Consider the following 22538-nt stretch of genomic DNA (forward strand, 5'->3'; position numbering starts at 1 on the left):
CAACTTACTGTGAGGCCTTTGCAAACATTTGTACTGCCTCTTTTTTGGTTAAGTCTACCTATGGACAGTTTTCAGCGCATGCGCGGCCGCCTCTTCAGCGCATTGCGCGGCAGCCTCCAAGCCAGAGAACGTCTGCCTTCTAGCGTTCTACACAGGAAACCTCCACTTTACATGCATTGAGGAAACCTCCACTTGTTTTTATATTGAGCGCATGCCATCCTGTGATGTGACAGATCCAACGGCTGCCTGAACCCTTCTCTCCTGTACTGTAAGTACATATGATGTATGTGGGGGGGAGGGGGAGTCTGCTTATTAGGGGGGGGTCTGCTTATTATTCTGCTTAAAAGTCTGAGCGGTAAACTTTGGATATTATTACAAAAAACAGTAATAATTGAATGCAGTGACAATAATTTATGATAATAAAGAGTGGACACATACTCCTACAGATACAACCGGCCCTTTGAGGGTGACCAAACTGCTGATGCGGCCCCCGATGAATTTGAGTTTGACACCTCTGGCATAGAGAGCTGCAGAGTGGGGTGTCATAGAGTGGCTTACAGTATCGTAGCATGTCATGGAGTGGCGTACAGTGGAGTAAAGTGGCGTAGAATGGGGTAAAGTGGTGTAGAGCGAAGTGGCATAGTGCTGTAGAGTGTTGTGCTATAAGCAGTGTGGAGTAGAGCAGGGTGGCGTAGAGTGGAATGGAGTAGAGTAGGGTGGCAGAGTTGGGTAAAGTGGAGTAGTGTAAGGTGGCATAGACTGGAGTGGAGTTTCGTAGAGGGGGTGGGTATACATGGAGTGTCATGCCATAGAACAGTGGTCTTAAAACTGTGGAGCATGCCCCCTGTGGACGATGCAAAGTTTTTAGAAGGGGAGGGAACTACAATCCATGACCCCGCCCTCCCCCGGCATGCACTTACTCGGAGCTCCCTTCACTGTATTTTCTTAACCTCTTCTTTTCATTTTGCATTTTTGGCCCTATTTTTAGTGGAAGTTGGCTTGTTCTGCAAATGGCTCTGTCTAGAGGTAAAGAAGAGTCCCTTCCCCTTGGGGGAACATCATTGGAAACTTCGTAGGGAATGAGGGTGAGCAGGAAGGCTGAGCATTCTGCTGAGAGCTTGCTTCAGTTTTAAATTTCCCCCGACCACCGCTCTCATCAGTTTGCTGTGGTGGTAATCGCTTTTTACTAAATAATACTCTGTATTGACTCTATCTGGATTTTAACTACAGCACCGTCTGCTGTTACTTTGTGCAACCTTATTTATTTACAATATTTTTATGTGCGGTTTGTGTATAGCACTCTGGGAGCTTTTTCACTTCTTCAGAGCAGCGAGGAGACATGATTGAAAGTAGGGGTATGTTTTAGTTACAACAGGGATTTGGCAATACCTGTAGCTTGCAATGAGAGGATTTAATATGCATTTTTAAGAGGGGGCTAGTTTAATTTCAAGACTGCAGACATATTGGGATTATATGACTGGGTGGGAGTTCTTAAACAATAGGTGATAGATTGAACCTTCTAAATTGAACTGCATGGGGTTTTCCAGAAGGGGATGGGAGGATGGTGGATTGAGAGTTAGACTAGACTCTGCCTCGGCATCCCCTGGCACGAACACATCAGCCAACACCTGCGGCAACTCCACTGGCTCCCTGTGGAGAAGAGTCACCTTCAAAATCCTCACCCACGTCTACAAGTGGCTGCACAACAACGGACCCAAATACCTCAACGACAGAATAAACTTCCACGTACCCAATAGAAACCTGCGATCATTCAACCTCGCACTGTCTGGAACCCCGCGGATCCGCAGAGCCAGATCAGGCGGAAGATCATTCTCCTACATCGCAGCCAAGACCTGGAACGAGCTACTGGTAGACTTCAGACGCCCCCTCCCTCGACACCTTCAGGAAGACCCTCAAGACCTGGCTCTTCGGCTGAGCGGAGCGACACCCCCCTCCCCTAGCGCCTTGAGACCCTCATGGGTGAGTAGCGCGCTTTACAATGCCCTGATTGATTGGGAGTTCAATAACAGAGATATGAGCTGCCCTTTTAGAAGAGGGAATGTTTAGGTTTTTTAAGGTAATGTGGGTTTCAACTGGGGTACACAATCTGTTTTTAAGGTACGTCGATGGGTTTTAACAGAGGTTATATGAGGCTTTAGAGAGGATGCCTAAATTAGGCTATGCTGAGCGGAGCCCAAGAGGTTTTCAAGAGGAAAACTTGTAGGTGGGCCTGGATAGGATTTTGCAGAGTTGATAAAAATGAGGCTCTGGAGGGGACTTCATGGGGCTCTGGACGACTTGTCAGGTTGGGGCTTTGCATAAAGAAATGTGAAGATGCTTTTGCATAGAATGTTTGAACTGCTCTTCAAAAATGGCGTGAGGTGAGAGATTTGTAGAGTTTTGACGATATCGCTTTCTGCAGTGATTTTGCATAGGTGTCTAGATGAGTCTGAAGATGGGTGCTAGTTGTGGCTTTAAAGAAGACACCAGTTATACTTTGCAGAAATGTTTTGGATGGGCATTTGAAGAGGTGTTTTTGATTAGATGTTTAGCAGGGTGGAGGGTGCTTTGAAAATGAGTTCTGAATAGCGTACAAAGATGGGCCTAAATGATGTCTTTCAGCTGCGATGTCTGGTAGACTTTGACATAACAAAGTGCTGGGTGGAATGTTCAAATTTACTCCAGCAGTTGGTACCATTTTCAACAAGGGTGATAACGGTAATATTTTCATTGCATCTTCATATGCAGTGTCACTTTATAAATATGATTGGTCCGCTTTAGACCTGTTCGGCACTACTGAGAACAGCTACACTGAGAATTGAAAAACACAGAGCCCAATAGTAGCTTTCCCTTCATCCCTTTGTTACATTTACAAAAACAGTATCCAATATTGACGACTGTAAGCTTGAGAAGCGATAATATTATGTACTATAGATGAGAAAAAGATGAGAGCAATACTGATTTCTCAATTTTCAGTGGAATGCCAGCTTGAAATTATTTTAGTTCCTTATGATTTCTAAAGAGATGTTGGCAAGTTTAAAATCTATTTTTAGCCTTTTGTGAAAATAAGTGAATGAGTTTAAGGAAAGGTTGTAGGATGAATTAAAGACTTCTTTTTGTGTGTGAAACACGCAAAAGGTGATAGGAGGCTGCTTGTGATAAGTCTAACCACTGGCAGTAGCTCGGGTTGCACTTCAACCCATCATTCTTTTGCTCACCATGCCACCTCAGTTAGGACCCAGCCATATGCAAATCATTCTTGACCCAGCTCCTCATTTAAATTGTCCAGCCCAACTGCCAACCCAGTTCCTCCGGCCCAGGACCGGTTTTGCCCTAGTTATGGGCTCACTAGCTGGGTACTGCTTGGTTCCAGTGACGCAGTGAGCATGGGACCCAAGTCTGGGCATACCCAAACCACCTAGGGTGGTACATGAAACACACAAAAGGTAATGGGATGCGGTTTTCAATAAGCCTAACCACTGGCAATAGCTCGGGGCAGCACTCCAACCCATCGTTCATTTGCTCACTACCTCCGTTTGGACCCAGCCATATGCAGTGCCGTCTTAACTCATAGGCACGCTGGGCAGTTTCCCAGGGACCCCACGAACATAAGGGCCCCAGGCTAATCTATGAACAGACCAGAATTACATTTTCTGATCACCCCGCCTGTGAGTGGTTGTGTAGGCAGGGCCCAGTGTTGCTTTGCCCAGGGGCCTATAATGCTGTTAAGACGACTTTGGCCATATGCAAATCATCCTTGACCCTGCTCCTCATGGAAACAGTCCAGCCCGAACTGCCAAGCCAGTTCCTTCCTGAACTGGAACACAAGCAACCCAGGACCGGTTTTGCCCTTATTATGGGCTCATCAGCCGGGTACAGCTTGGTTCCAGTGAGACAGTGAGCATGGAACCCACATTTGGGCATACCCATGCCACTTAGGGCATGAAAGACCCAAAAGGAAATGGGAGTCTGCTTGCAAAAAGTCTTAACTACTGGCAATAGCTTGGGGTAGCACTCCAATCCATTGTTCTTTTTCTCATCATGCTGCTTCAGTTTGGACCCAGCCATATGCAAATCAGTCTTGACCCTGCTCATCATGGGAACGATCAAGCCAGAGCTGCCTAGACCTTAACTAGGGTCAAACCGGTCATGGGTTGCTTGTGGTTCAGTGAGGACCTGGCTTAGCAGTTCAGGCTGGACTGTTCCCTTGAGGAGCAGTGTCAAGCCTGATTTGCTTATGGCTGGGTCCAAACCGAGGTGGCATAGTGAGCAAAAGAACAATAGGTTTGGACTACTACCCTGAGCTATTGCCAGTTGTTAGACTTATTGCAAGCAGCCTCCCATCACCTTGTGTGTGTTTCTTTTTTGTTAGTGACAGTTTTAAGACGATGATTTACTATGCTCACAGATAAGCCGCTTACTATTTATTAAGGTTGATAATGGATTAATAGTTTTTGGACAAATCCAAATGTGCTCAGAGCCTATTTCTTGGATATGTGTCTTATAACTATGGTCTTGTTTTATAACCACTCTGTCATATATCCCAGGATGTGTTTCTGAATGAGATTGATGGTATTTGGGCCTCCTTTCCAATCTGTCTTGTGTTGTCAGTTGCGTTGCTCACTCCAGGTACTCCTCCATTAAGAGTCCTAATTGTGGAGTAGCCGTTATGGAGAAATGTAGATCCCAAGTCGCTATAGTACTTACTGTGATTTAGTGTACATAAATAGTATACCATTTGGATTGTGTGTCCGTAGAGCTAAAAGGTTACGTACGTACTTGGCACACCGTTTGTTATGAGGATACAATAAAGACTGTCTGCTTTTATGATAGCTCTTTAATGTCACTCCCGCATAACCTGGAACCTTTTAGTAGAATACATTGACTGAAAATTGCCTCTAAATTATTTTGACCTAAATGGCATTCCTAGTTATCCCCAGTTGAGCACAATTTGGCACAAATTCCCACCCCAACTCTCCTGGTATGCCAAATCATAAGAATGTTCTACTGACGGCGCGTTGCTAGTGAGAACAGGTCACCAAGAAATTTCAGACCTCGTTTTACCTACTTTTACTGCTTCGCAGATATTACCTAGTGGTTCTGAAGTGGACTTGATAACCACTGTCTAAATCTTTGTTTTCTCACTTAGGAAAGCTGGCAAGTAAGATACTTCAATTGTTCCTATCTCCAAATTTGCCACAATGAACTGCAACTCTTTCTCCCAGTTTTTCTTTCAAAGTAGTTACTAAATACACCCAAGTTGAGTCTTCTTAGGCTGCCCCTCCAGCCTATATCACGTTGGGGATTTTCTTTGTATGATCTCTAAGTCCAAAATGGCTGGTGCACCAGTCTCTGACTGATTAGCAAACTACTTCATTGGCCAAAACTGCATAAGGAGCCTTGATTCAAAATCAAGATCGGAAAAAGATCAGGAAAACATAATCTGGCACATCCTTCTGTTTATCATACTCGCCACATCACCTCTGCAGTTTAGAAAGGAGCCAATTATGAGTTCTTTCAAAGTATACCTTGCTGTTTACCAATAACGTCCTTTAATCTGTTGAAGACCTCAGCGCCCAACCACACAGGTGTGCTTGCACCTACTCCCTCCATACATTTTATATTATTCTAAATTGATCCTTAGCCCGAGAATAAGCATAACCAAAAATATAAGTGCTCTATTTATTGACAACTAATGTGTCTATTGTTTTAGGATTGTATGCTGTTCTGTTATTCATTAATTGGCTATTTGTGCAGCATTCAGAAGCTTCTGAGGGAACAAGCCGCATGATAGGAAGTACCTAAAACCTGTTTGCTCAATGTCTATTTGGTATGTAACTAATTTGTTTTGCCTCATTAGAATTTGATCTATCGGATAACTGTGTTAAAAAGCAATTTTGTTCAGATCTTCTCATTTAGTAACACTTAAAATTAACATACCTGACGTGCTGTTGTTCACATATTCAATCAGGTCGTTTGAACTGGTGGGCCCAGGTTGACCCAACCTGCCAAAGACTTCTTCCATTGGCAACAACTGGAGATGGAAACTGCTTGCTACACGCCGCCTCTCTTGGTAAGGACATATAATGATGCAGTAGAATTGCCTAGAAGTAGTCCTTTGTATGTGAAAGTGTGTGTTCAACAGATGGTGTATTCTTCGCTTACATTTGATTTCGCCATGACGCCTTTTCTTTGTCTTCAAATGAAGAATCTTTAACATTTGAAGTACTGCCTGTCGAGTCATCATGTCACCCCTTTGCAAAATCATTGTGAATAACATGTTTGACAATTTAGTGACCAAGCTGTAATTTCTTGTGCCCGCCAGTGTCAATTATAGGGTAAAGTGTATGTGTGAGAATATACCAAGAAAGATAATGTATATACTTCTACTCCATTATGGGCTATTTCATCATTATTCATAACTGGTTGTTCTGGAGTTAATCGGGATCCTGAAAGCTTTTATTTTTTATTTTTAACTTACCATTTAGAATTAAAGTGAACGTACCAGATTTCCTGTTTTTCCTGTTTGTGGAATGCAGTACAAGAAGTGCCTCATGATATCCTACTACTCGGGAGGAATGCTGTACTCTAAATGTTTTTCTGTGTGCTTTATGTTTTAAGAACTGCTCTTTTCTCTTTGGGGTTTTCCTTTCAGCTGTATTTTTAAACCACACCTAGAAGTAGAGAGTTTCTTTATACATGAAACATTTGAACTCTAAGGATGGCGAAAAGATAGGCAAGGGTTATGGACATTCAAGACCACCAAAGGTCTCTGTGATACCAGTTATTTATCCACATTCATCTTCCTTTGTTCTCGGTAAGTGATGACCATTTTCGGTGCTAGGGCCCTCATGAATGGCACTTTTGATACCACACAGGCCTTACCATCAAACAACTGATTTTGCCACGTTAGCTAACCACCAGGATCAGTGCCTCGGAAAACAAATGTGTTACTCAGGAACAAGATTGTAAGAACCATGTCCTGTAGGTCTTATTCCAAGTCTTCAGTCTAATTCTTTCCAGATGTCAGACTTCCTCCAAGGAAGGACTTTTTCGCCATACTCTCTTCCTTCACTTATACCAGGGTACCCATATTCATCCCCGGTCGGCTTCTCATCGGAGGTTTTGATTTTTCTACGTTTAAATGGTGGGATTAGGGGTTCAGCAACTGACCTGTAACTGCAGCACTGACAACACTGAGCCTGGGGACTTTCTAAAATGTATTTACTTTGTATTACTTTTTCTCCTTTTTTAAAGGGAGATTTTATTCACTTCCTGCAACTGGCCCCTTGCTACTTTGAACCCCACCCTGTCCGCGTTGCAGAACTACCTCTTTGTCCTTGTTGCAGTGCCTATTTAGTAGTGGCAGCATCCTCTGTCTCGCCTCAGAGTTGCTGCTCGCATGTGTGCCAGAGACATTTCTTTCCAGGTTTGGTAGGAAGAGGCAGGAAGCAAGTTATGCTGCCTATCACAGAAATGTGAGTGACTACTTAGCGAAGAAACTGCATTTCTTGCTGTTCCCGATCCAGTCTTCTGACGCCTAGGCCATCTTCCTGCTTGCCAAATTGTGCAATGCTCAGTTACACATCATTTTGGTCCCCTCTCCCTTTTCAGTCGTGTGATGCCTGTCCAACATAAAGGAATTAGTGTTGTTTAAGCAGTTCCACATCTTCAATGAAATATCACTGAGACGCTGATGATCTCCAGCCAGAAGACCTCAAATGTTTTTTTTGTTTCAGAATCCTGAGTGCCGGTTTTGTTTAAACGCTGCTGTTTCAGAGCTTCCCCCAAGATGTTAGGCCTTTCTGTATGATCACCCTTCCAAATGAAACCAGGGCTTATACCTGTTTATAAAGGTATATGCGCTTCATGCAAAAAAAAACTGCCACACTTGAACAATGGCTCTTAAGACTTTCTCATTTACCTGGGCCCATGTGTTCCTAATTATGCAGTCTGTCCCCCCAGTAATGGCTCTCCCTGTATCGAATCCTTAGCAGATTCTTTCAGATTTAGCTTTTCAACACAGCCTATTAATCCTATGCAAATTGAATGACTTATGCATTAGAGTTCCTCAGAATGCCCTGACCTATTTTTAGAACTGATCACTTTGCAATTAAATTTGATTCTATTTTTATTCTCTACATCTACGATTTGTTTTATTCCTGGACAGAAATGCTTTGTATGCCCTTGCAAATACATTCAATATCCAGGACTTTGTTGTCCCTTTGCACTCTGCTGAGGCTAATGTCTTATGTTACTAAGATAATTCTTTATATGTTCCCTGGGTTACAGCACCATTAAACAAGAGAGCACCAGCGTACCTGGCTGCTTCTTGAGCAGCGTCATAAACTGCCTTCATTTACTTCAGAGTTAACAGAAGTCAAATTACTAAAACTTTATTTGGAGGCTAAATGATCACTGCACTACAACAGTTTGATAAACATACACATTTTTGTTCTTTTTTGGCATTTGGTTACTGGGAGCTTTCGCATCTGTGCTAATCCTGAAAGTTAGCATGCCAGGGTCTATTGTGGTTTGGCAATTGAGAGAGAAGAAAAGCACAGAAAATACATCACAGTATGCCCAATCTGTGACTCTGTTGCGTATATTTTGTTTGAAAAACTATTAGAAACCGCAATCTCTATTGAGAGCTCAACTGGTTCCTTAAACATTTATCCATCTGTTTTCCTTAAAATGTGGCGTATCGCCCCAATGTAGTAAATCAAAATAATGCCAATAATGTGCCATTATCACTTCGTTATCATCTGGTGAGGAATGACATGGCGCTAAGAAAGTCATAGTTCTCAAAGTAGTAAAATAAATCTCTGGAATCTTCAAAACAAGTTCATTAGAGATCCATTATTTCAAATCTTCCACACCAGGCTAAAATCTTGAAAGATATTCCTGGTCCAAATACTTGCATATATGAAGAAGAATCTCTTCCATGCACTCCAGCCAGATTTTCATAATTTGTGTCCTAAAATATCATTTTAGAAAGAAACGTCTGCCTTGGAGGACGGGTAATTAAGCAGCCCTAATTTTGTAGGACCTCTTTATAACCTCTAATATGTTAAACCACATCACCCTTTTTGCCCACGTAGTTCTTTTTTGACATAGGGTTTATTAACTGTCTTCATACCTTCTTTAGGTCGGCATTTACTCGATGTATTTATAGTTTATCCAATGCCTTTGTATTTTTCCATTAACTAACGTAATCTGGGCATTTGGCTTATAGTTTTACATTTATGTGGATGACACTCAATGTTTGATGGATTTTCCTGGATTGTATTTCAGCCTAATTCACAGTTCCAGCTGTCTGAAACAGTTGTCAAGTTGATGTGAACTAGAACTTTGAAGCTAAACCAAACAGGTGTAGGTCAACAGGTGGCAAAGTGAAGCTTTGGGTCCCTGCCTTGTAGCTGGTCTTCTGTGGGCTGATCAGCTACTGTCTCAGTGTGTGAAGAATACGAATACTGATAGGGAAAACAATTATTCACTAGAGTTTCAGGCTGCAGCTATGACCATAAGGGAGTCTGCTGAAGGCATTATTTCTGTATGGGGCCTTTCCACAGAAGATCAATGCAGTGACATCCCTGGAGCCCTCAGATGAAGCTCATTGTGTATTGCATATCAGGGCCTTCCCCTTCCCCATTTGCAGAGACTCAGGACATGTAAGCATGGTTACTGGATGCCTTGGATCTCTCATCATCCATCACCTGCCCAATGCAGCTTTCACAGACAATCTGCCTAAGAAACAAAACTTCTCAAGAACCTGTGTATGATTTACTGGGCTTTATGGTGATTGTACTTCATTCCTTAGGAATACATTTGTTAACCGTGCACTTTCCCGATGCCCAAGACCATACGTGCCATTCGCTTACCCATCTCACATGTTTTGATTTTGTTTACTTTGATTGTTGGTACTCTTCAGTCCCAGCCCGAATATGTGAATCTCGTACTTTAATCAATTCCAGAAAGTATACAGTGCTGTAATCAGTAAAAATATTCATGGTGATAATGCTCTTCACAAATAATTGTGGTGAACAAACTGCACCCTTTACCTAAGAACATACATCCATCCCTATGTCCTAGTCAGCTGTCAGCTTCTTAACTATATGTATATTAACAAGGGCGCCTGAGCCCGAAACGCGTCATCTGTCGACTGCTGTTTGGTGAATTAAAACATCTTGCCTGAAATCAGAAGTGGTTCGTGTCTCTCTCTTCGCCGCCGGGGGTTCTCTGGTGGAAGTGGAAGGAGTACTGGTTCGAAATTCATATATATATATATATATATATATATATGTATGTCTCCCCCTACTGGTTACAGTTTGGACCTAGTTACTATCAAAAAGGTGATTTTCATTCACCTATATCTTTGGCGCTGGTTGATGAAGCTTCATGAATTTTTCCCCAAAATGTGCCCTTTACTTCAGCCGCTGTCTGGAAAGTTTTGGGGTGGTACGGAAAGTGGAGGCCGGTGTTATTTTTAAAAAAAGGGGGGGTGGGTGGCAAAACTTGTTATCCCCATGTTAATTCCCATGGGACCTTTAGACACGACCACAGCCCGAACTGCTGGACAGTATTACACTAAATTTAGCAGAAAACCAGCTTTTGTTCCGCAGATCGTGCTTTTTGTTATTTGGTGTAAATCTGTTCAGTAGTTTTAGTGATACTAAGCTTAAAACAAATTTGTATATATAGGGACGCTGATCATCGGCGGATTCGCTAATCCATGTGCCAACAGCAATGCTGTGATTGGCTTGCCGCAACCTGAGAGGAAAGTTGCGGCTTCTATGTTGTTCTTCGGGACTCTGTTTCCAATCGGGAAAAGAAAATTAAAAAGTGATATAAGGGGCCAGGGTAGAGGTACCCTTACTCCAGAGGACTAATGGAGGGGACTGTCAGGAACCCCTCATGGGCAAGGAACTATCCATAAAACGTTTTTTTATTTTTTTGTTTTTTTTAACCACGTGGGAATCTGCAGATCCAGACCCCCATCAAGAAAAAATACTCACAGACCCACACGCCTACTCATGCACTCACTCACACAGTCATGCAACTACTCACACAACCAAGCAAAAACACCCATACAGTCACTCTTACACCCACTCACAGACCCTCAAAACCACTCACATACCCAGTCACAGACCCACACAGGTTTCACGCACCCACTCACAGAACCGCTCAGACTTATGCACCAACTCGCACACCCACTCAGACATCGAGGCACCCACATACACACTCACTCGGACACAAAATCTGTGTGCGGAATGGGCTTAATGCATGCATGGGTTGGCTGCAGGGCCTTGCCCTAAGCTAGACCCTGCTACCAACCTCCGTGCGTAGCGTGGGATTGGCAGCATGTGGGGGTTTGGCCGCCTGGACAACCCTGCTGTGTTAAAAAAACATAGAAATTCACTGGGGGAAAAAACCCACAAAGGTCACGGGGCTGTTCTAGTTACGAATTAGCATTTAGAACACCTTAGAAATGTTTTTAAAAAACAAAGGTTAGAGGGACATTATAGTTTTGTTCTGAATTTGCTTGTGCAAACCATAGAAATTCAGCTGTTATAGTTATTTCAAGTAACTATAACTCATGCTCTAAATTAAATATAACTAGTACTAATTCCATTCACAGCTACTTACCCCATATATTACATAATTGATGACATCTTCTTTAGCCTCATTGATATTATCTCTACAGTATTTGCAGTGTAATTATTGATGTGAAAACTGTGCATGGTGGGAGCACGAGTTATAATGACCTATTGCAGGCCCCAAGGGATGCAGTACCCGGAGCCTATATCGGAGGGGGGAGGGGGGGGGGGGTTGTATGTATGTATGTATGTATGTGTGTGTGTCTCAACACAATTGTTTTGACTTATACTGGGTGTTCCCTTGTGTCTGGACAAAGCTAAACCTCTCTGAAGAGCTATGATGATGGCGAAACATGTGTCAGGGGTTGCTTTTATTCATTTCAGGTTGGCTTGGTTGGTATTTTCTGGACCAAGATCTAGCTTCTTGCCAAATTTGGTGAATTCCGTTCAGCAGTTTTTACAGTATAGCGTTCCAAAAATGAATATGGAAAATGCATAGAGAGTTTGCGTTCTGGGGCCACCCTCTTTTTTTCTCTGCCTCTCTCGCTCTCACTAACCAGATGGTCACGGTCCCAGAACATAGTTTTCTGGAGTAGTAATCAGATATCCCATATGGATGAGGACTCCTAGCTTGCTGGAAGAAAATGCCCTTGAATGAGGACCACTGTTTTGGCTGCAACCTTTCTAAACCATCAGGGCCTTGTGCTTACTTAGGACTTAATGCATAGAATAAAACGTGTTCACATAAATTGAAGGGATTTTAGTTCTCTAGAGGGCTGTTTCAGTACAGGTGAAAATACTATGTAAGGCTGTCCTTATGCCAATTCAATGAGTAGTACTGTACCAGTGAAACTCACCAGTGTGAAAGGGTGATAAACATATTGCCAATTTTTCTGGCAAATTACTCCTGACTGTTGGCCTCTGCAGGTGGTCTCATCCCATGGCTGCCTCTAATTCTTCTCTTTCTCCAATCAAGACTGTAAGCGATATTGGAGAGTGTGTTGTTGGAAGAGCGGAAGAGGGAGAAAGCCACGTACCCTCCTGTTTATCCAGTATTGGGGTATCTTTCATAGATTCACATGCCTGAATCATTCCCCGTCGCCGAGGCGGGAGTCCCACAGTAAAATACAAAAGCAGTACCCTAAGTAAATAACAGTAGTAGGCTAAAAGGAAGCCAAAAGGCCTAACCTAAGTAGCCTATCTACCTCATTATATGAAATGAACTAAAAATGAGTTCCAACCAATCAGCTGCCAGCACCCTCTAGAACCTTCCCAGCAGAGGCAGTTCTCCTCAGATTTTCACCGCACGTCGTGTGGAAGGGAGTCTCCCTGAGTGCCTACTCAGTTTTTCACTTCTTTTCTTCAGGATGTCTGATAAGAAGGCTCTTTTTAGACCCTGCAGCACTTGTGAGAAGAAGAGGGTCCATGTGGATGAACAACACAAGGACTGCATTTACTGCCTTCATCCAAAGCATGTTGCTAAGGATTGTAGAATTTGCTGTACTTTTCCCTCCTAAAACTCTGAGGGATAGGGAGGCAAGGCTTCTCTTCTGGCTCAAATCTTCCTCGGCTGAGGAAGATAAGGCCTCAACTTCAAGCAAAAGGTCTAGATCCCGAGACAGCTCTTCCAGTGAGGGGAGAAAACATCATAAGTCCTTCCATGCTGTTTCTGACCTTCAACTTCTAAAATTGAGAGTAAAATCCAGCTTAAAACTCTCACACTGGTTCCATCAGCGACGGTTTCTGTCACTTCTGCTGCCCCCTTGTCGACTGCTACCGTCTCGACAATGGCTCTTTCTTCACCTATTGTGTCGTCTAAGATCTACCAGAAACCTGTTTTTAAAGACTCGTCGACGAAGAGTTCATCATCTAAAACACAGTCGCAACCGTGTCGTCGTCGAGCTCATCAACGAAGGTACTTTCCTCTTTGAAGTCTATCACATCGACGTCTGCTACGCCGACGACAGTCCCGCCGACGAAGAGCCTGTCGTCGAAGAGCCCGTCGACTACAGTCCCATCGACGACGATTCCGTAGATGAGTTTACCAGTCTCGCAGTCATCACATTCAACGCCCATATCATATACTCATTTTCAGCTGCAAACGTACCAAAGGCAGGATTACAGTAAGATATCTCCCCTATTGCCATCTCACATCTTGGAAACTTATGTCTAAGATGAGGATTATGACGAAGATGATGACGAGGGACCGTTCGGCATAGCTCACCACCCCTCTGAACTTAAAATCAAGTGCCAAGAGGAGGATGATGAAGAATATCATGAGCATTATTATCAGGAAGAACCTGCTATCCCATATCATAGACCTCCCAGAAGGGAGTCGTATCACAGAGATATAACTCATCGTCCCCCTACGCGCATTCAAGATCTCCAGGCCATGCTGGCGGATTACCGTCAGAGGTTTCCACTACAACAGCCTACTCCAAAATGTCCACCTCCGCCAACAGAGGTGCCTGATCCGTTACCTCAGACAGGGGTTTCTGCTTCGTCACCTCACCCTTCTGGTTCATCGCCGCAAGGACATCATGACAGTACTTCTTCGGAGGAAGAGGGTGAATTACCTGATAAAGATACTAACACGGATCCTTGGGATGATTACGAAATACTAATGCCTTCTCCTCCCATGCCTCAGCCTTCGGATTCTCCGCCTGAGGACATCGGGGGTTTTCATAACTTGATGCAATGAGCGGCAACTAGGTTTCAATTGCCAGTTACTGTAGAGCACACAGATGACTTTTTACATGATTTTAAAGAAGAATATAGGAAAATCACAAGAGCAGTTCCTATCGTTGATTATATCTGGAATGAAGGAATTAAGATTATGAAAACGCCTGCTTCCATCCCGGCTGTACTCCCTCGCATTGATAACAAGCATTAAAAATGCAATAAGTCTCGCCTTTTATTTAAGTTAAAGCCATTTGCTATTCTATACAATAGCATTAGCAAAGCAAATGGCTTTAACTTGATCAAAGGCAAGACCTATTGCATTTTCAATGCTTGTTTTCAGCTGTTATCTCCACTTGGGAAAAGAGAGGAGGTCTGGTGCAAGAATGTTTAAACTCTCAGATTAAATGGCCTGTTGCTCCTTTTTCCCAAAGCAAAAAGTCCTTTTTTGGGATAATTTCAATTTGGGACCACCAAGTGGTTGTCTTTGGTGGCATGCTAAAGATGCTGTTGTTAATGATTGTAATGTTCGCTGCCATGGGGAAGGGAGGGAGACTGAGCTGGTGTTGCTTCCGTGTAGACTCGAACCGCTGGGCCACACTTCTGGGCTCCGCCTGGGAGCAGTGATACGCAAGAAGAGGCGCCATCTTTGTTATATAGATGGACCGGTATGTTCTATTCATACTCGCGCGTAAACTACTTTGAAAGTTTATATACTGTCAATAATGCACCTCCTGTACTTCCTGTGAGCTGGCCTTTGCCTAATGGCCGTCAGAAAAAACAGTTTCTGTCACCTAAAAGGTGAAGTCTAGGTTTCAGGGAGGATTGGTTCGGGAGAGTAGCTGCAGCTTGTGGCAAGACCGGCGCTTCCATAAGGCGGGATAAGACACCACTTAGTAGTTGCACCAATTTAACGCACTATGGCAGAAAACAAGGTTCAGATCTCATCACAAGACGTGCATGGTGCGTTGTGGGCCATTCAGTGAGGGGTCCCTGAGTGTCACAACCCTCCTGGCTTGGTTATCATGGGGCAGAACAGCCACCGCCCTGGGAGGGGAACCAGCAGCTCATACCATTATGGAGGCCAAAGTACAGTCCTGTCTGGAATCGAAGGATGACCAGGCTTTGGCGATATCTCACAGCAGATCATGTTTGAGGGCTCTGAAGGAGATACCCGGAAGAATGTGAGGGCACATGGAAGGCACTCACAAAGCCCTCCAGGGTGGACCTTTGTGCACTCTAAGATTTGTCATCCTGTCAAAGAGAGGATGTGGTGAGAGGATGAGTGGTAACTGCCAGAGCTGTCCACTTTGGAACTGAGGAACCATGATCAAGTCTCGACGTTGTCTCAACATCCTGTGATTTTGAGCAAATCTCGCTGTGCCTACAAAAAAATTATGTGTCCTTGTACAATGTAATCGGTGCTCATGTAAAGCGCTCGAATACCTTCGGGTCGAGCTTGTGCTATATAAAAACTGCAAAAAAAAGATTGCTGGGAGATTGTTGTGCCCCAATCAGCTTCCAGATGCTATGACAGGAGAAGTGCTTGCCTCAGGGCCCTCTCAAACCATGGACACCCACCCATGAGCTGCCACCGCACCGGACACTCTGGAAGGCCCATTCAGTGGTAGCCGACCACTTGGATCTACAGCCCACTAGATACACCCCCAGGCTGACTGCCTGAGACACTCCCTGGTCCCTAGCTTCCTGTCTCTGTGCCCTGTTCCAATCTTCTGATTCTCCAAGGAGGACACTGAGGGGTGTCTCCTGCTTTCAGTCACCAGAGGAATGAAAGTAGTTACTGTGCTAATCTTATCAAGAAGAAATATCAGAAAATACGGGGCCGAGCAGTGGGAAGGAGGGGGCAGCTCCAACCCCCTAATGAGCTTTATTACCTGGGGGCTGTAGTATAGATACCACTCCTCAGACGAGGTGTCATTCTAGCGTCTTGCTGAAAGAACTGAATTAGGAGACTGACAGAGTCCCTGCAGAGAGTTCCACTGAGCTACTGCTTCATAGCTGAAAAAATGTCAGTGCTTAATTTGTAAAAATGCGAGTCCGGTGGACTACATCCACTTCAGTATTTCAGTGAGAGCATGGATTTCAAATACATTCACCTGCACATGTATCCCGCACTAAACATTTCGCCCACTGGTCCGCTTTTCCCTGTGGCTCGGTTGCCTCCCTAACCACAGAGCCGGTACACAGATATTTAATTATTTAATGCATTTTTATATAGCGTGGACTTTAACCGAAGAGTGAGAGTAGTGGAGCGGAGGAGGAGAGGCAGGTCCATTCAGGACACGGGAGGAGTGGACGAGAGCGAGCAGAGAGGAGTAAAGGAGGGAAGTATACTGACGAGGGAGATTGCAGGGCAGTGAGGCTTATGGAGGGAAGGTGAAGAGGGAAGAGATGAAGAGGAGGGCAGAGGATAGTGGTGATGAAAGGGAGGATGAAAACATTGGAACTCTCCGAAAAGAGGACAGCAGGGGAAAGAGGGAGCGTCGATGGGTAGCGAGGGGACGGGCTAATGCAGGCGGGGTGGGAGAGTAGTGGAGGAGGAGAAGGCGGGATGGTAAGTGAGGTAGGAAAAAGTTAAAAAAGAAAGAGGAGTGCGGGGAGAGGGAACAGACCTGGTGGAAGTTAAGAGAAGGGAAGGGGGAGAACAGGTGGGCACAGGAGATGAAAGGACGGGGAGAGAAACATAGGAAATGACAGTAAGGGTGTCTAGTCAGGAGAAGGCGCGAGGGCGGTAGTGGAGGAGTAGGGAGACACGACATAGAGAAGGCAGTGGAAGACGAAAGTGCATTAGAGAGGAAAGAAGTGGGGGGTGTCAAACTCCAATACCTTTGGGTCGAGTTAGCGCTAAATAAAACTGCAAAAAAAACCACACAAAAAGCCGCTTGATAAATAGAGAAGAATGTGTAGAAATGAAGGGAGGAAGAGACAACAGAAGATGTGTGGGAGCGAAGACCAGAATCGGGGAGTAGAGGGTGTGAGGTGTAAATGAATGAAGGAGGGATGGAGTCGAGACGGGGCGTGGACGAAGGAGGTGAAAAATCATACAGAATTTGAACAACATAAACAGAGAAAGTGAGTCATTTATAGAGCGCTTTATTGGCCTCGAAAGGGCCTCTTGGCGCTACCGTTGAAATACGGTTGAAGGAAAACAATAGCTACAATTGAAAGCCACATCAGAGAGAGGTGGGGGTGAGTTTTGCCACATGAAAAGTGGGCGGAGAAGAACGACATCACGATGAGAAATGAGAAAACAAGGAAGTCAAAAGTAGCGTGTGTCTTCCCGTGGGCGGGAACGCGGGCTTTGAAGGGGCGGGGGAGCGCATTCCAGGCGGGGGAGCGGACCCTTTGAAGTAGTTGCACGCGCCAGTGGGCTGAAGCGCTTCCCAAAAGTGGATTGCATGGCGGCACGATGCACGTGATTGTGCGTGTGCTCGCCATGCAATCCACTTTTGGGAGCACTTTTGGGAGCCCCTTACTAGAGTCTCGCACAGTGATTGCTACGCAATAGCTAGGCGAGACCTAAAAAGTACTGTGCTCCTCCTGATACTCCATCTTGCTTGATTGGTCATCCCCGACCGGATTCGGTGATATCACAAGCCGCCCAATAAAGATCCAAAAATCCGGCTACCCCCATAACAACACCGCCTGACAAAGAAGGACGGAGGCTAGACCTTATAGGTAAAAAAATCTCCAGCATAGCGGCAGCCTCTATTAAAGCTGCAAATTCTCTGGCTATTCTCGGCCGTTATGACCGCCAGATGTGGTCAGATTTGTCGGAATTTCTTGACCTCATCCCTGAGAACCGTAAGCAGGATGCAAGAAAGATACTTTTAGAGGAAGAACGAGCCGCATCTGAGATTATAGATTGCGCTCTCGACATTGCAAACACCAGCTTTAGACAACTTGCTGGAACTGCAGTACTTAGACGCCAAGGATGGCTTAAAGCCACGTCTTTTAGGCCAGAAGTACAGACTAAGATCTTAGACATGGCCTATGATCGAGAATCCTTATTCGGAAAGCACATTGATGAGGCCCTCCTTGCTATTAAAACGGACGCTGATACTGCTAAATCGCTCGGCGCTCTACAATACAGGTGCAGATCATTCAGAGGTGCAAGGGGACGCGGTTTTGCTTCTAGAGGAGGATATAAAAATCTGCAAAATAGGCAGTATCAGACGCAGTATAGACAGCCTTACGGCCAATCTTCCTACCGACAATCCTCTTCGGCTGGTTTCTCCCAGCAGGGTGGTCGAAAGCGATCAAAACAATCAAGGTCGCGATACCAACAGGAAGCAATGATCTACACAGGACACCAGTCATAGTTCCCTCCCTCCCTCCCTCCCCGTGGGCGCAAAAATTTCATCTTTTGCTCACAAGTGGCATCAGATCACTTCGGACCGATGGGTTCTCGACTTAGTGAACAAAGGTCACACCCTGGAATTCATCAAACAGCCACCTACTACCCCACCCAGAGGTCCCCCACCCAGAGGTCCCCCTCCCCTCGTCTTCACTTATTGTTCAAAGAAGCTTTAAAGATGCTTTGCAAGAATGCAATAGAAAAAGTCCCAGCGTCTCAAATAAGAACCGGATTCTACTCTTGTTTCTTCCTCATCAAGAAGAAGTCAGGGGAGTGGCGTCCGATCCTGGATCTCAGCAAGCTCAACAAATTCCTCAAAAAGCAACGTTTCCGGATGGTCACACTTTCCGAGGTGTTAAGCTGTCTAAACAAAGGGGATTTTATGGCTTCTCTAGATCTGGAGGATGCGTACTTCCACATCCCTACACACCCCAAGCATCGCAAATATCTACGATTCACAGTGGCTGGCGTCCACTATCAGTTCAAGGTGCTCCCATTCGGACTGAAATCGGCACCAAGAATCTTCACAAAATGTCTGGCACCAGTGGCAGCGACATTGAGATCTCAAGGAATACAGGTTTTCCCTTATCGCGACGATTGGTTGCTCAAAGGTCCTTCGGAACAGGCAGCCAAACACGCTATCACAACATGCCTACATCTCTTTTCGACTCTAGGTCTCACTCTCAACGTGAACAAGTCACAGCTGTGTCCTCTTCAAGTGATTCCTTTTCTGGGGGCGATGCTGGACACGATACAGTGCAAAGCATTCTTGTCAAAAGACCGCCAGTTACGTCTTCAAAAATTGGCAATTTCAAAAAGGTCAGTTTCGGTCCGGACGTTCGCTTCGCTTCTCTTCTGGGGATGTGTTATTCTGCCATAAACCTCATACCTTTGGCACGGCTCAAAATGAGACCTCTTCAGGAAGAATTGCACCTGCAATGGCAGCAAGCCGGAGGATCGTTCGACGACTCCATCAGGATCACACTGCGCATGATAGATCCTCTGCATTGGAGGTCTCAGATAGTGAATTGGCTCAAGGCCTCACTTTCCTACCAACTACTCCAGATTTCGTTTGAACAACTGACGCTTCCATGGAGGGATAGGGAGGCCATCTGCAAAATTTACAGATTCATGGAAAATGGTCCCAAGAGAATACCGACAACAGCATATCAACAGATTGGATCTTCGCGCCATCTTTCTCTCTCTGAAGGCTTTCCTCCCAAGGATTGCGGGCTCCTCAGTGCTAGTCCGCACCGACAATACGACCAGCATGTATTACATCAACAAACAAGGAGGAACAAAATCGCTGTCTCTATCGCAGGAGGCTCAGGAATTGTGGGAGTGGGTCACATTCCACAAGATAACCTTGAGAGCAGAACACGTCAAGGGACTCTACAATACTCTGGCAGACGCGCTGAGCAGGTTTCTAGCGGGCTGTCACGAATGGGAACTGGAGCAGACGCAGGTGGACAGAATCTTCCAAGTTTGGGGCAAACCAACACTGGATTTATTTGCAACGAGGGAAAACAGGAAATGGCAATATTGTGCCAGCAGATTTCCTCAACAGGGATCAAGGGGGAATGCCCTGTCCATGCGATGGTCAGGGATTTGTGCATACGCTTTTCCCCCAATCCCTTTGATAACGAAAGTGCTCTGCAAAATTAAGATGGAGGGTTGCCGTCTCATCCTGATTGCACCCGTTGGCCAAGGCAGTTTTGATTCCAGGAACTGCTTCTACTATACCAGGACAAACCTATTTGTCTGATTCCGAAACTCACAATGTTGTCAAGAGAAGGGGGTCAAGTACTCCATCCGGATCCACTGTCGCTGCGCTTGCACGCATGGCTCCTGATTTCTTAGAATTCAAAGATCTTGACATCTCTCAAGACTGTTGTGAGATTTTGGCTAAGTCTAGTGCTCAAAGTACAGTCAAGACTTATCGTTTAAAGTGGAAGCGATTCTGTTATTGGTGCGAGGTGAAGAACGTCCACCCTGTTCAAGCGCCTGCTGAACAAATTCTCCCTTACTTATTGTCCCTGGCCAAATCTGGGCTTGTTTTTTCATTGATTAAGATTCATCTCACTGCTCTCTCCAGATACAGAAAAAGTTCCAAACAACCTTCTCTCTGTTCATCTTCGCTGGTCAAGCAATTTATTAAAGGACTTTTCCGAGTTTTCCCTCCAATATGCGCACCTCCTCCAGAGTGGGAGTTAAATACTGTGTTGACGCAATTGATGAGACGACCATTTGAGCCTATCCACAAAGCTGATCTCAAGTTTCTCACTTGGAAAGTTGCCATTCTACTAGCCCTGACTTCTGCACGAAGGGTTAGTGAAATCCAAGCCTTCACTATCACTGAACCCTTTTTGCATTTCACTAAGGATTACGTAACTCTTCGAACAAATCCTAGATTCATTTCTAAAGTTCCGTCTCTTTTTCACTTGAATGAAGCAGTAAAGTTAAAAGTTTTCTTTCCGGATCCATCCACGCCAGATGAGAGAGCTTTACATTCTCTCTGATGTTAAGCGTTGTTTGAAAATCTACTTACAAAAGACCAAGGATATCAGGCAATCCAACCAGTTGTTTGTGGCCTACGGCCAAGCCACACTTGAGACTGCAGTAACAAAGGCAACAATAGCCAGATGGCTGGCTTCTACGATTCATTTCTGCCATGACCAGGCCAACAAGCCTTTACAGATAAAGGTCAAAGCGCATTCTATCAGGGCTGTAGCAGCTTCTACAGCATTGTTTGCCGGAGTGACTTTAGAGAATATCTGTCTTGCTGCGACATGGAAAAGTGTCCACACTTTCACAAAGCACTACTGTCTGCACTCTGCACAACAGGAGGATGCACCGTAGGGCAAGCGGTTCTTCAACATCTTTTTCATTAAGGTCAGATTCAGGTATTTTTCTCTTTATAAAGTGCAATGTTGCATGTAATTGATTTTATGTTTTTCCGCTCAATATATGCATATTTCTATGTGTTAATAATTTTGCATTATTTAGATAATGTTTCTTAATATGCATTCTATTTCTTAAAGGTTTATTTAGGCTATTATGTTCTGGCCTTTATGGATGTATTGGTCAAATTTATGAACCTTGTCTCCCACCATCCGCAAATGACATATTGTTGGCTTACTGCTTGCTATTCTGATTCAGGCATGTGAATCTATGAAAGATACCCCAATACTGGATAAGATAACAAGTTACTTACCTGTAACTACAGTTATCCAGTATTGGTATCTTTCATAGGTTCACATGCACCCACTGTCCTCCCCGGCGAGACAGTTCTTTATGATTTGGGTTTACTACTTCCCACTTGTTCTAAGAAAATCTGGGGAGAACTGCCTCTGCTGGGAAGGTTCTAGAGGGTGCTGGCAGCTGATTGGTTGGAACTAATTTTTAGTTAATTTCATATGAGGTAGATAGGCTACTTAGGTTTAGGCCTTTTGGCTTCCTTTTAGCCTACTACTGTTATTTACTTGGGGCACTGCTTTTGTATTTTACCCTGGGACTCCCGCCTCGGGACGGGGAATGATTCAGGCATGTGAATCTATGATAGATACCAATACTGGATACCTGTAGTTACAGGTAAGTAACTTGTTTTCTTGCGGGTACAGAAGAAGGGCAGAGTTTGGGTGTGGTTCCTCCAACTTTCTCTCTTAAACAAGTATCCTCTCCAGAATCTGGCATTCAAAACAGTTGCAAAGTTTATTGGCACTTATGGATGAAGAAGGCTTAAGCCTGTTTATCTCTAGAATGCATATTAGAAAGCTGTAGACACAGGTTAATCAAGGGCATTTTTCTGTTGAAAGCAAGGTCCGCTCATTAAGCCCTTCCAAACCTACAAGATACACTTAGCGTGCATTCTTTGGTATTCTACT

General features: G+C 44.5%; 1 protein-coding gene across 2 annotated transcripts in view; it reads left to right on the forward strand.

Moving 5' to 3' along the window:
• OTUD7B (OTU deubiquitinase 7B) overlaps positions 1-22538 on the forward strand; it is a 383776-nt gene that overhangs the window by 213938 nt on the left and 147300 nt on the right. For both annotated transcript variants that reach the window (XM_085639066.1, XM_085639065.1), the window contains one exon: positions 5972-6073. In XM_085639066.1, the coding sequence (XP_085495192.1) occupies positions 5972-6073 (102 nt within the window). The remainder of the gene's footprint in view (positions 1-5971; positions 6074-22538) is intronic.

Source organism: Triturus cristatus, chromosome 12 (genome assembly GCF_964204655.1).
Source record: "Triturus cristatus chromosome 12, aTriCri1.1, whole genome shotgun sequence".
Lineage (NCBI taxonomy): Eukaryota > Metazoa > Chordata > Amphibia > Caudata > Salamandridae > Triturus > Triturus cristatus.